This window comes from Danio aesculapii, chromosome 24 (assembly GCF_903798145.1).
Source record: "Danio aesculapii chromosome 24, fDanAes4.1, whole genome shotgun sequence".
NCBI lineage: Eukaryota > Metazoa > Chordata > Actinopteri > Cypriniformes > Danionidae > Danio > Danio aesculapii.
The window spans coordinates 23,154,932-23,170,637 of record NC_079458.1 but is presented as its reverse complement, the minus strand read 5'-3'; the positions used below and the strand labels follow the sequence as shown (position 1 = coordinate 23,170,637).

The 15,706-nt window shown below is 34.4% G+C and overlaps 1 protein-coding gene across 1 annotated transcript in view; it reads right to left on the bottom strand.

Annotated features, from left to right (window-relative positions):
* Positions 1–15,706, bottom strand: part of arfgef1 (ADP-ribosylation factor guanine nucleotide-exchange factor 1 (brefeldin A-inhibited)) — a 130,981-nt gene that overhangs the window by 3,456 nt on the left and 111,819 nt on the right. The window contains 8 exon segments of the mRNA XM_056450201.1: positions 6,683–6,821; positions 9,117–9,285; positions 11,153–11,292; positions 12,115–12,235; positions 12,311–12,380; positions 13,940–14,078; positions 14,211–14,346; positions 14,490–14,619. Of these exon segments, the coding sequence (XP_056306176.1) occupies positions 6,683–6,821; positions 9,117–9,285; positions 11,153–11,292; positions 12,115–12,235; positions 12,311–12,380; positions 13,940–14,078; positions 14,211–14,346; positions 14,490–14,619 (1,044 nt within the window).

Here is a 15,706-nt window from a genome sequence, read left to right as displayed (position 1 = left end):
AAATATATAAATAAATAAATAAATGTATGAAATCTTTTCTGCTTTTAAATTTGAATCCTGAATTTATTACAAATTTTGACAACAAACTAGCATATGTTTAAGTACATTCATAACCGCGTTTGTGTTTTACCGTCATGCTTTAAAAAAAATGCTAAAATAAAACCCTCTAAATTTTACTAATTCACTCGATGCTGCTCGAATACCCTGTCAGTAATGTCTAGTGGCTGGGAGTGACCTTTTTACAGTGTCTGATATAATGTTAATGTTGCTTTTTGTGTTTACATAGATAAATATAGCCACAGTGTAAATGCACAGCAAAATTATGAGCCTATTGCCGCATTATATTGTTATGATAACATGATATCCTTGCCTTCAGTGATTTCCTGAAGATAAATACAAAAAAAGAACACAACTGGAATAACTTCAGTGGTCACGACCGTCGATCTCATATGAAGCAAGAGATCGGGATGACGTATGATGAAGTGTGCAGGTGTTGTAGTGGTGTCCCATTTCTTAGGGGTAAATTTTAAAGCACTTCCCCTTCACACTCTGTTTCAAGGGCCAAGGGGAGAGGGGAAGGTGTAGGGTACAAAAATAGAATTGGGATTTGGCCTTAGAGTGCAACAGCGCCTAAAAATGTTGACCAGCGAGTAGTGTTGTCAAAATTATTGACTTTGATACTAATCGGTACTGTAATTTTAAAAGCGCCCAATTTCCGCAAACATTTGAGTTTGAAGAGTGGAGAACCGATGACCTTCACAGCCAATCACAGTCATTTCTGTTGAACATGTAAACACCACAGCCAATCACAGTCGTTTATGTTGAACATGTAAACACAACAACCAATCACAGTCATTTATGTTGAACATGTAAACACAACAGCGAATCAGCAGTGTTTAAGAACTCCCTCAACAGCTCTCAAATGTTTACAGAACATGGAAGTTTTTGAAATTTCAGTACCAATAGGTACCAAACTCGATACTTTTGACACTACAAGCGGGAATGGTTAAAGAGAGGAATTGTTCACTCGACAGTGAGTTTAATTTTACCTAATTGTCTTTTTTGGCTTGTAAGTTCATAAAGCGCCATCTAGTGTCAGTGTCACCCAGTGCAAATCGTTTGACTATGAATGCAGAAACACATCTAAGAAAACGCAGATTTTAAGTGGGAGTGAAAATCCTCCCCATGTGCATGAGACTTTCGACTAATGTGCGCTAGCAAATTAAACATTGTAAATTTATATTTTGTATTTTTGGCATTCAGTTTGCAGTGAACATGAATCAGTCAAGCACAAAACAGTCTAGACGAGCACATTCCTCATGACAAAGAAGATGCCCTGAGGCTGGATGTTTTGTCGACTACAAAAATGTCAATAAGAGGGAATGGTTTAGGAGAGGAATTGACGATAAAACAGGATTCGATAGTGAGTTTCATTTAATTTAGTTTTCTTTCTTGGATTGTAAATTCATTAAGCGCCATCTAGTGTCAGGGAATGATTTTGCACATTGACTTATCGCCAGAGCAAATCACTTGGTTATGAATGTCGATAGAAATAAAAAAAATGCTGACTATACGTATAAGCACATAGCACATGTGTGCACGAGACTTTAAACTAACAATGTGCACTAGCAAATTAAACATTGTGCAATTTGATTTCATGCTGACTAATCTCCCTGAGTAGTTTGGATATCTGGAGCAAAAAACGCACTGTTTTAAATGCAGCCTCAGAGTCAGACACAGGTTTGAGACTCAGGGATTGAGGGAAACTAGCGCAGTGTATTGGGCTTCTTGTTTTAAAGCTTAATTTGCAACCGCTAATGTCTGTTTCTCAACTAATTTAGCAAATGATGCCCTAATGGAGCATGAAACAGTGTTTCTCTGCTGGATTCACTCCAGAGCACCAATACTAATTCAATAAAGCAAAAGCCACACTCTCACTTCAGGACGTACGAGGCAGAATGACCTTCGTCCATCGTAAAAATGACCATAAACTAGAATGAGGATCTAGAGAGGCTTTTAATTCACTGCCCTTGTGAGGTCCAAGTGTATTTATATTCTAAAGACCTGAGGACATTATAGTTTTAGGGAACTCCAATTGCATGTTGGAACAATTTCTGGATCATCTCAGAACAATGACCAATAGGGATTGTAGATCGTCTAGTACAGGGGTGGCCAAACTTTTTATTATGAAGGGCCAAAGACTAAACCTGATTGAGGGCTGTGGGCTGAACTTAAATATAACAAACTGTATCACATTAAAGTTGCCATAGGTAATTTCCATAGACTGTAAAATATATGGACGGAGTAGCCGTGACGTCACCCATAGGTTTCTGAAGAGCGCAAAAGAAGCCACAAGTAGGCGCGGCCAACGGTCGCCATTTTGTTCGCGCGTCATCGCACCCACGGCGGGATACCAAACAAGGGCAAAGAGGCGGAGAGTGGGCGGAGCTACAGACACCTGCTGGCACTTTGCTTAGACCTGGCAGACAGACTTTACTTTGGGAGAAACGCTTAATACTTTATTAACTGCGACTCGTTTGTGTTCTGACCACATGTGCTTGGCTGTACACTATATCAATAAAGTGTTTAGACTTTTAAAAACACTGTAGTCATACATTGAGCCACTAAACATTGCTCTTATGACGTTTTTCTACAGGAGGAAAACGCGAAATACTTCCAAACACTTCAGATATAGTGTGTGTTAGTAAATGCAAGACTATTGATGAAATCAAGCACAACACTGTACGACAACGCTTCAGATGACTGTTCTAGAGCCTACAGCTAATCAATCTGTCAGATTCTGCAGTGCTTTACGGGTCTAAAGAAAAATATTAATGATAAATGATCTTAAATAAAACAAATACATTTATAGAGATGGTATACAAGTATATAACTTTACTCACATGGGAAACGGAGGCCACGTGAATGGTTTGTGAGCACAATTAAATGCACACAGCATCCCATATCATCTGATAATTGTAAGAAATAAGTCCAAAAGGCAGCTGACTGTGTAAAGCCACATAAAACAAAACAAAAATACGATGAATATGCCGAGATCAGTGGCTAATCTGCCGGATTCAGCTGAGGTGAAGTGACGGCGACCAGCGAGACCTAGCTGTCACTCAAGTGGCCACGCCCTTAATTACGCAAACTTAATATAACCTAAAATAAAGGAAATGGATGAGTTATAAAAAAATTCACCCCCCTCACAGTTGTCATGGAGGGTAATAATAGCTATATGAACCAAAATCGTTCTTTGTACCAGGCTGTAAACACTTTTTTTTCTGCTGTAAAGTTGGCCATTCTAACAGAGGGCTCAATTGCAGTTTGCTCTATTATGGAGCCAGGACTAGCGGAATTTTGATGAATTGCAGTTTCAGTTACTTCCGTATACGCTTATTTCACGCGGCCGCCATTTTAAAGAACCAAAGCGAGGCTGTGGTGGGAAGAGATGCGGAAGTATAGGACCAGCACTGTAAACATAGCAGTGACATGCCGTGGACTACAAACCTCCAGCTGTTGCCGAGATTTCAAAATACAGATATGGTGTAAACATCACTTTAATATCAGTCAGTACGTTTAATTTAAACAATTAAAAGCAATTTAGCATCAAACAACATCACAAGCTCTGTAAGAGTAATATGCTCAAGTGTCCTCCTAGGCTTCAGTTCATGGCAGCAGGTAAACAGAGGGGACGCTTCCCTGCTTCAGCCTATGTAACTTGGTGAGCGATAAACACTGCAGTCCTCTGTAGCACACCCTCGTGTTGTCCCGGTACTGAAGTTTTAAAAACAGTCTAATTCCCGCTAAGTTAAAATTGAAGCGCCGCTGAGCACGGATGACTCGACTGATCTTCACGGCTGCTTCGCGATCCAGTCTCCATGTATCTTGTGTTTGCACTCAGTTTACCGCTCTTCACCCAGTGCAAACACAGATACACGGAGACTGGAGCGCAAGCGCGAAACAGCCATAAGGATCAGTAGAGTCATCAAGCAGATTGCTCGGCTGTGTTTGTGCTCAGTAAACAGCGGAGGGTGAACTGATGACCTTCTCGGCCAATCACAAGCATATCTGTTGAGCATGTGAACACAATGGCCAATCAGCGCTGTTTTAAGAAAGCCATCAACAGTGCTTTAAATGTTAGCGGGAAATTGACAAATTTTCTTTTAATTCAGTAACGTGACAAGTCTAATATAGTGAAAGAATCAGTTCATTAACTTGAGTTTGATAAATGGCATCTAAAACGTGTGTTTGGGAAAGAAAACGTTAGCTAACTAGTGCCGTTTCCCTTAACTTAGCTGAAAATGAGCTCTGATATCCCTTTATATTTTCACCATTCATTCAGAACGGACCTTCGGGTCACTCAGAAGGCGGTGAAATGATAAATTTGTGTCTCTTTCTATTCGCTGATAAGATATACAGCCAAGTACACAACGTTCTAATGTAACTCCCAACGATACTTCCGGGTTTCTTCCCACCGCAGCCTCGATTTCGCTTTTAAAAATGGCAGCCGCGTGAAATCAGTCTATTGGCCTCCCTTTTTTTAGCTCAATGATAACACAAACAAACAAAAGGATACATTAAATTACAAAAGAACGACAATCTATATTAAAGGCAATCACTAACCTCTACTAATCATCATTCCTAACGGATGACAGGCCAAATCAAAGGTTATCAAAGTTTGGGAATCTCTGGTCTGGTAGGATCTCATTGGATATTAAGATTGCACTTTGTTTTACAGTAGTATGTGTAGTTAACTAAGAAAGTATTGGGTAAAATAAGGTAAATAACATGGGTAAAGGGTTATCAGAACAGAATGTTTAAAGGGAAAACATAAACACAACCTATTCATCTTATTCTCCGCGTACGAGTGGGCGCAGCCATTTGAATCATTTTGGCTCGAAACTTCCGGTCTCATTCACTTCCATTCATTTTTAAACGTTACAAAGCAGCTCGTTTTGCTGCTTGGTGTTGCACACTGATATTTTCTTAGTATATTATACTTCTTTGTCTGTATTGTAATGCAAACACTTACTGTAGAGTAAGTAGTGTGATCGTTTTTTTGCCGTTTATTATTCCTAGTCATTTCTCCCATAGGCAACTGAATCGGAAGTTCTAAAACAATCACAAAAACTCACGCACTTCCGCATTGAAGAATAAGGTCAATTAAATAAATAAAACAGAAAACAATGAACAATTTTAAAAAGATAAAGAAATATATTTGTATAAAAAGATAATATAAACAAATAACCATAACAAAAACATAAAAAACAACCTATTCATTAAATAAAACATATTAAAATAAGATTTTATGATGATAAATAAATATATTTGTATAAAAGATTGTATAGATTTAAATCATAATCCAATTATTCAATTCTTGGTTATACAAAAAGAATATAAAACAAGAATTAAAGGAGACAGAAAAAAAGATGATCAAATATTTTAACAAAAATAAATAAATAAACAACAGATTGAAATAAACAAATAAATATAAATCAGACTTAAAATGAATAATACCAATAAATAACGAGTAAAAAAAACTCTAACAAAAAAGCTTTGTTTTGAACTTTTTTCGTTGGTGAAACAGAAAAAAACTGACAATAATGTGTCTAAAACACATTCACAACTCAATAATAGCTTATTCTTTGCTCAACTGTTGTTTTAAGTTGATAATAAATTTGCCCCCGCGCTAATATTCAGAAAAACAGCTCTTGCTTTCACATTACAGAACTTCATTTTTATCTGTTAAAAATAAAAACACACAAGGATATTTCTTTCATATTCTTTTTTTAAAGCAAAAGTGAACGACATTGTCAGCTTGCAACTTTAAAACAGAAATAATAGATTATGTCTGATATTTGTTATATCGGTAATGTACTTTAACCTTTGTGTGCTGTTTGGGATGTTTCCATCCAGTCCGAGGTGATTTTAAATCTTAATTTGGCTTATTTTGACACATATTTTGAGAAAATGCTTTGAGAATTTCCAAAACCTCAACAATCCACTTGCAAATTTACTACCCTTTCGTTATGTTGGTGGCTGTTTTTGCCCCATTGACTTCCATTATAATGACATTTTTGATTGATTAGCCTTGACATCATATAATCATGCATTCGTTTTCCCTGTTGGGAAGAGGTAAAATGGCAATTTTTGCAGTTAATCATCAGTTGCAGTGCAAAAAAAGCTTAGTTTCCAGCTTTTAAATGGAGTTCTATGGAGTATAGCATGAGAATTTTGAATTTGAATTTATTTATTTAACAGGGACACACACAAAAGGTAAATCTTAAAACAATCAAAGAAAAAAAAACAATAATATAATAATAATATGAATAATATTAATAATGATAATAATAATAAAAAATAAATAAAAATTGCCAACTTAAAACATACAGACACAATCACATATAGACTAATGACATGAATCAATGATCAAGATGCATGCTTATATGGTGTCAAGGTTTTGCAATCAAAAATTGTTGTTATAATGAAAGTCGACGGGGCAAAAACAGCCACCAACATACCGTATGGGCAGTCAATTTGAACAATAAACAATGATTAAAACCATCAAACCCCTATCCCAAGCTAAAACAGGGAGCGGGGAAGACGTGAAGTGTCCCGTAAACCACAGACAGCAGAAACTATATCTTTGTGTAATCAGTGGACTGCAGGGTTGTCTTACTTGAGCAGTCTCCTCTGCACCTCCTCCCAGGCATCCCGTCGGCTTGTGTCGGTGTACATGCGGAAGAGGATGCGCAGACCACACGCCAGGCTGCTCGTCTCCTGTTTCAGCAGATTGGGCTTCGACTTCCCTTTGAAACCTGATCACACACACACAAAATGAGAAGAAATTCAGCCAGACGTGACAAACACTTTCCATCAGGCCACACAGGAGGCTCCATCTGATAACAGATGACTTGATATCACTGTAAACTATGCGGTGGCTTTTGAAGATGTGGAGAAATAAAGGCATAAAAGTGAATTAGGCATAAGGTAATGGGATACATTTTCTTGTTGTGGTAATTGCTGATGCTTTCATTATGATATGTTAGGGATGAAGAATATTTATAAAGTATTTATTCTGCTAAAACAACCATCCTAGATGTACTTTATCCTGCTTATTATATGGCTACTTGCCACAAAACTTTGTTCTGAGCTGTAACAGTTTATTAATTCTTTAATTAAATGCAAAGCAGACAGAAAACAAAATAGGCTGAATGAAGCTGAAGGAGCATACAATAACCTGCACATTATTTAGCAACCAGATGACACCAAAAATGCTAAATTGACAGGAAAGAAACCAGTTTTCAAGAGTTCACACTTAGGTAATGCTCGACTATACAAGAAGGTTTGGCATGTTGTCCTGGGAGAGAACCCTGAGCTCGGAGATAGATGAGCCCAAAGTTCCTGCTAGGTCAATGAGCATTAGGAGGGATACGAGATAAGGTATTTCTCGAGAGCCCCACAGTTCGTTTTTTACCTATACTTTGGCTAATAAGGTGGTTCTATAAGAATCGATTCAGTTTGTATGCGTTAATCGCTTGTGACTGTTATCACTGTTATCTGTTATCAAAAAACACAGGGAGAACATGCAAACTCCAGACAAAGAGTACCGACTGGCTCAATTAGAACTTGAACCATTGGCCCTCCCGCTGTGAGGCAGCAGTGCCAGCCACTGAGCCGCCGTGTTGCCTGATCTGAGAATTGAGCGGGAGGGAGAAGCGGCATATGCTAATCTATATATTATTCAATCGCAAGATGGCACTAAACTGTCAAAAACAGCGGTGTGACAAACAAGCTGATACATATAAATTGCGATGCAATTCACTGATGGTCAAGATAATTCGAAGTTCGCAAATGAGTCCGTGTTATTGAGCGGTTGTTATCTAGGAATGACATATCTTGGAATGATGCAACTGACCAATCAGAATCAAGTTTTCCAGTAAACCGTGTAAAAAGGGATTCATCCAGGCAATTGTTCTCAATCAACTGCATGGACGTACTTTTTCCTGCTGATTACGTGGCTTCTTGCCCCAAAACATAAAAATTATACACAAAATTATACACAAAAATTTTTCTGAGCTGTAATTGCTGATTAATTCTTTAATTCAAGGCAAAGCTGACAGAAATTAAATCAGCTGAATGGCGCATACACTAACCTACATATAACTCAGTCACAAGATTGCACCAAACAGTCAATATGCATAAATATATACAGTATATATTGATGTGACTATTGACTGATGGTCAAGATGATTTAAAGTATCCATGCACAAGCACCGATCAACTTGGTTTAGAAGATGGTTTAAAGCGAGTGTACAAGCGTAAATGATATTGAGAATCATATCGAATTGTGAGTTGATGAATTTTTACATGCCCTCCAATAATAGTGGCAGTCTTGGTAAATATGAAGAAAGAAAAAATATATTGTATTAATTTCAAAAACATTTGTTCTTTTGCTCAAAATTTTGATTAACTTACAGTTATTTGTTCTCATTGAAAGCAGTTTTTGGTTCATATTTTAAGCATTTAAATCATTTAAATATCTGTTGTAGAGAAAAGATATGTTAATGTTTATTAATAAAATACTGAAGTCTATTAGTTACTAGCTCACTCCATTTTAAAAGATTTGAATGAATTATTTAACAGCAAGAAATTATTATCACCTACGATTAATAAATGCTTTACAAGTGGTTTTTATTGTCAGTTTAATGAAACCTTTATAGGGCACTCAATGAAATACTCATTAAAATAATCCTAGAGTTTTACTGGGAGGTATTATAAGACTTTTGATATTGTATGACATCGACAGTTTTTATGACAACTTCGATCAATATCATGTGCATGGCATAGGCCAGATTAACATGTCAAAACATTTATGTATAAAACAAATAGCCTATCAAGTCTTTAAGGGTTTTTTTTATACTGTATTGAGCAACACTGTGAATACAACAACCTGAATAATCTTAAAAGGCACTTAAAATGCAATAAACGGTTATTCAGTGTATTTTGAAAAATATTCATTATCCAGACACACTGTATTATTGAATAATATCACACGTCTACAATGTGTTTATTCACTGCATATGAAGCAGCGTTTACTGAGCATTACTGACCTGCTTTCCACAGCGCAGTTCTTTGCTCATTATTGGAGTTGAAGGCCTTTGCGAATCGATGAGACTCCAGCAGACAGTCGAGCAGTTTGAAGAGCTGTTCTGAGGTCAGATAGCGATACATTCCCTGGTCCTGAGTGTCCACATGTATATCAGCATCTAAAGCATCTCTCTGCAGGGAAAAACACTTCTGTTATACTTTATAAATGAGCTTGAAGACAGATTATTAGCCTTGCTGTAAAATGTTTGTTTTTTATTTCGTTAAGTGCTGTTTAATGGAGAGAACTGTTTCAACACATGTTTTAACAATAATTTTAATAACTAATTTTCTCAAGATTTCTGTAGGTTTCAGCAAGTCAAATTTAAGGCTTTTTAAGACAATGCAACTTCAGATTTATACAGGACTAAATGCTAAGGATTTTTTACTTGCCTTCCCAAAGAAATTAAATGATTTATTTTTCGTCACACTTTAGCTAAAGTTTAATTTTAAACAATGTACCAAAGTTGTAAACATTAAATTTTTTTGTATTTATTTTTTATTTATTTTGAAAAGCTTTACTATAAACTAATGCTGAGCAAAGATAAATTGCATTTGAAATAAAAGTTAGTTTTGTCATAACGTGTGTGTGAGTGTATTATATTTAATATGAATATGTGATAGACATTTACATTTAGTCATTTAGCAGACGCTTTTATCCAAAGCGACTTACAAATGAGGACAAGGAAGCAATTTACACAACTATAAGTGCAACAGTGAATAACTGCTATAGGCAAGTTTCAGGTGTGTAAAGTCTAAGAAGCAAAGCATTAGTAATGTGTGTTTTTTTTTTTTTTTTTGAGAGAGTACAGTTAGTGGTATAGCCAGAGAGGCAGTTAAGATTAGGAAGGAAAAATGAGACTAAATAGTTGAGTTTTTATTCGTTTCTTGAAGACAGCAAGTGACCGTTCTGATGCAGTTAGGGAGTTCATAGACACATACATAGAAACTATTAATACACAAAACTATTTTGTTACAGATATTTAAATTTATATGTAATTGGTATCATATACGCATACATTTAATATCTAAAAATAAATAACAACTTTATAAGTGTATGCATGCCTTTGTGTGTGTACTGTATATATATATATATATATATATATATATATATATATATATATATATATATATAATACATACACAGTGCACACACATCAATAATGTCAAAACAAACATTTATTTTGGATGAGATTAATCACGATTAATTTCTGCCCTGCACTACTATAAACTATAATAAACTAAATGTATGCACAACATTCTGTTCAGATCAGTGTCCTCCCAATATATGGTCTAAGTTACATACATTATATGGAGAAATTATTAACAGGAAAATAATTAAATTAATAATTTAATATTAATTTAATAGAGTTAAACTATATGTAGATTTTTGTTAAAAGTTTTATTGAGGTAGATTGTTGGTGAGATTGTTGGATAGATGTCGGATTGACTTTGCGATGACATACAAAAATTAAGACCTTTTTAAAATACATTGATACATTGACTTTTTAAAAATAATTTAAGACCTACAAGACTATACAATTACTATACAATTACAATTAGACCTACAATTACTTTAATAATAATTATTGTAATATTATAATTATACTATAATAATATTTAGTTTTTGGAATTTAGGACATTAAGAATTTAGGACCCAGTGGATACCCTGTTTTAATAGCTAATCTCTTTTCTCTTAGCTATGATGACAGTTCATATTTACTAGTTATTTTGCAAGATAATTGTATTCAGCTTAAAGTGCAATTTAAAGGCTATAATATATATATATAATTTTTTTGTTCAGACAAAGTAAAATAAGACTTACTAGAGAAATAATAGAGTGAAAATGTTCTTTGTTCATCCTTAAAATAATAGAATAATGTAAACAATGGGGGCTAATCATATTGTCTTCAACTCTATGTTCTGACCATGCTCTCATTTAACTTTCTAAAATGTATTTATAAACATAGTAAAACAACAACAAAAAAATAAAATCTGGTACCTGTGCAGCCGCAAAGTTTTCCGCATCCTCTTTCTTACTGGTAGCAGGAAAGAAGACGATGTTGTCAATGGTCTGAATGAGCTCCAGCTGAACCACACACTTAATGAGCAGCGCAGCAAACAGCCTCTGTTCCTGAGCTTCTGCACAATTTACACACACAAACACAACTTCAACATCAGGAACACACACAACATCATATCAAATCAGGATGAAATAAATACTGTTAAGGCAAGTAAATAGCTTCAAACATTAACTGACAGATACAATACTTCCCAGTTCACTGCAAACCTTTTTAAAAACTTGCAAAAACTACTAAATGTAAATGTGGCATTATGTGTCCTCATTTGCATACATTTCTAGCTCAATCTGACAAATAGATGAAGTCAGTTTCAAAGTTCATGCTTCTTTTATCGTCATAATACAGTCAAATGTTTTTTACAGAGTGGATTTTGGCAATTTATTTATATTTTTAATTCAGAAAACACTGAAAAGCCAGAAAAAGTTACTCCTTCAGAATGTTTTGTAGACTAATGTGCACATAATGTAAACATAATCAGGCAAATTATATGTGAACAAAACACTTGGGGGAAAATGTTCAGAGTACAGATATGAACAAAACTGTCAAGTTTGAAGATATTCGTTTGAAGTCTTCAAAAATATAAATTGTATTGACTCCTACAAAAGCACATTAATAAAGTGAAATAAAAGAGACAGTAAAAGTGCATTTTAGATGTTATCTTTACATTAGAATGAAAAATATAAGACTATGATAAGCCGAAAAACAGAAAATTAAAAAAAAAACGACAGAAAAATTAGCAAACAATTTGTGTTTTTGCTAACAATCATTAATGATTACTTCATGGTTATTCTGGATTCTAACCGGTCACTTATGGAATTCTGCAATGAGTGCTAAACATGAGTTAAAACATTTATACTTCATGAGTAACATTACTGAAAGGTACCTGAAGCCACACTGAATTGACTGTATCTGCGGTTGTCAGCCAAAGCTTTCTCCATACTGTTCACAGACTGCTGGTCATCTGAGCGGGTCTGAATATCCACTGATTTCTGGGAAATGGAGTCCTGTCAGCAGCCAATAAGATCTTGTTAATATCACAACATTTAATGCTGTAGTCTGAGGAACTGATCTTTTCATACCAGCTGTTTATCAGAGTCCAGCTGAGTCATGTGATCTCCTTCAGCACCAGCCGGTCTCCAAGTCAGCAGCCTGAAAATTAATAGTAAACGGTTTAGAAAAAATAAACATCCCAAATTAAAACAACATGTTTTATAAATGCTGTTGTAAAATGAATAGTCGGGGTGTTTGATTCTGATTGACTGAGCTGCTCTCAAAGCTGTCATAAAACACTGTACAACCAAACACCTGATAGTGTTGTTGGCAATCATTCCGCAATCAGTACTGCTAAAGATTCTATTTAATGTACTTTGTTTTACTTTACGTTACTTTTACAAAAAGCAATAATCCTGTCGTTTAAAGCTAATTTATAACAGCTTTACATTTTAAATGCATTAAATAAAAAATGCAGTTTTAAATTGCACCATGCCATCTCATGACAAATGAAAATATTTTAATTCATGCTTTTAGAATTGAAGTAACAGGGTGGAAATGTTCCCAATTTGTTTAGGCAAAATCATGCTAACAGAGTTTAGAGTTTTACTGTAAATGTATATATAACGTGTTAATTAAAAAGAGAAATGAATATATTTCTGTAAATGTCAAGTGTTAGTAACAGGGTTGACAGGTTTAGATAGTTTGAGGCAGTTAACAATTTAAGGCAGATATTTCTAGACGTGTGCTCTAGACGTGTAATCAAAGTTAATTGCTTACTGTACAAAAAATAAAGACGGCTAATTTCGAAACTTATTTAACAGTGAATTAACAGCAAACACATCTACAAATATTGTGTTTTTATAAATAATTTAGTTGCTATGCAATACAAAATTAAAAATGCAAAACCAGTAACAAGTAACAAGGCCGACATCTTTAAAATTGAATTTAGCCACAGTATGTACATTAGAAAGCTAATTTTATGAAGATATTCCTGTAAATATGGACATTCTGTGCTTAATATGAGCACAAAATCATAGTATTAGGGTTGACATTCTTAAATACAAATGCCTAATATTACATATATTTATTTATTTATGGAATAAAACTTCAAAAATTGTATGACAGTAACAGGACTAATAGGTATTGAGACAGACAGACACGCACGCACGCACGCACACACCTACCTATATGTACAGTTAAAGTCAGAATTATTAGCCCCCTGAAATATTAGCCCCCCCCTGTTTATTTTTTCCCCAATTTCTGTTTAACGGAGAAGATTTTTTTTCAACACATTTCTAAACATAATAGTTTTAATAACTCATTCTCTCTCTCTCTCTCTCTCTCTCTCTCTCAAGTTCAAGTTGCTTTATTGGCATGCCGTATGTAGTATACTAAAATCATGAAATAATAAAAATAATAAATTATTATAATACAGTAAATAAGACATAAATGACAAAAACAAACAAACAGATAATATATTTGATAAATATAATAATTATAGTAATAAAAAGTCTAGATTATTTAAATAAGATACATGAATTTACATTAACCATTTCTTATTGTGTGTAGGGTGTAAACATATTTTGCAGCTAGACTCTCTCTCTCTCTCTCTCTACATTTCACATGAAACAGATAATATCGTGTATAACTTAATTTAAAATAAGATAGAAAAAAAACGAAAAGAAAACAATAACACCATTTGGCTGAAAACTCACATGTGTGGGATGGTGGTTTTGAAGATGTCCAGCATGCAGTTGCAGGTCTTGTTCCAAGTCTCAGGATTAAACTTCTCACCATTAAGGATGACCACGTTTTCAAGGCAATTAGTGCCTGATCTCGCTAACTGCTCATTATCTGTCAACACATAATCAATCACGAATCACAGAAGAACCTTCAGTATTTTTCTCAAAGCTTATTTTTTCTCAGCAGGCTCATTGTAAACGTACTGCAACTCCATGTTGTCTGTTTCTAGTACAACACACTCACCTTGCTGGACACACCAGTAGAGCTGAGATAAGATATCATCTAAAAGAACATCACTGAGAGACTCAAAGTACTGTGTAAAAACATCACAGATGGCATAAAGTGCATGATTGCAGGTGGTGGTCATCCACTCCGCTTTCTGTGGAATGAGACATATGAGACATTAGCTTCGGTCTTTGGGCCTGGTATGAAGATACAGAGTGGTGGTAGATGCTTTTGGGCAATTTCTGTGCCGGTGATTTGCTGAAATTTTCTTTTCAGATTTGAGTGACGTTGACTTGCCTCGGTCTGTTGCTCAGGAAGCTTCATGTTGTCGAAGATCCTGAAGACAATGCGGAACAGATCCTGCCACCAGTGTTTCTCATAGGTGTGACCGTACGTCTTCATCACCTCAAACATCACTGTCAGACCCCTGATGAAACAAGCAAGTATTTAAAGTCAAAATATTTCATAACTTGACTGTTAACAATAGCTGTAGCCTTTGTATTGGCAGAATGTTTTGTTGAATATGCACTAAACAGATAGCACTAGTTAAAACTCATTTAAAAATATTGTTTGGCACAGAGCAATTTGGTAATTGTATTTTTTTGTCTTGTCATAATTCTGAAAAATGTTAGAATTATATATATATATATATATATATATATATATATATATATATATATATATATATATATATATATATATGTATAATTTATTTATTTTTTATATTATTAAGAGTTCAGATGCAAAAACCTCTAAATGCCATCTGAAATTTTCCTCTAAAACTTGTATTTTTATCAGTCTTCTTTGTGTATGTTCAGTAATATCACTTTTATGGCAAATAATAAGTCCTTTTCCTGGTCTTTACAGTAAAATATCTCAGCATAAACAAAGGAGGCTGAGAAAGACATTTTCGATGTAAAGTCAGACGGCACTTAGAGGTTTTTGCATCTGAACTCTTCATATATAGACACACTAGAAGGCAGAATTATCAGCCATCCTGTGAAATTTTAATTCTTGTTCAAATATTTTCTAAGTGATGCTTACCAGAGCAAGGACCATTTTCAGTCATTTACAAAAATTTTAAACACTAACATTTTATTAAATTAAATTAAAGTCTTAAATTAAGTCTTATTTATTTTAGTTTGGCTGAAATAAGGCATTTTTGAATTGTTGAAGGTCAATAATATTATTAGCCTACCTTACTAACTATCAATAAATGGCTAATTAGTTGTTTATTAAGCTAGCAGTGTTAGTTAATGGTTTGTTACTACAGTGAATTGTGAGCTAAACTAAATTGTTAACAATTTTTGTATTGGCAACAGAACAAAGCATTGTTGTTCAGTAATCTTTGTAATTAAACCAACTTCCCTAATCAACCTTGTTAAGCCTTTACATTGCAATTATCTAGAAAAATATTGCGTACCGTCATCATGGTAAAAAAAAAAAAGTAGTATTAGTAAAGTAAAAGTATTAGTTGTTAGAGATCATTTATTAAAAACTTACTATGTTAAAAA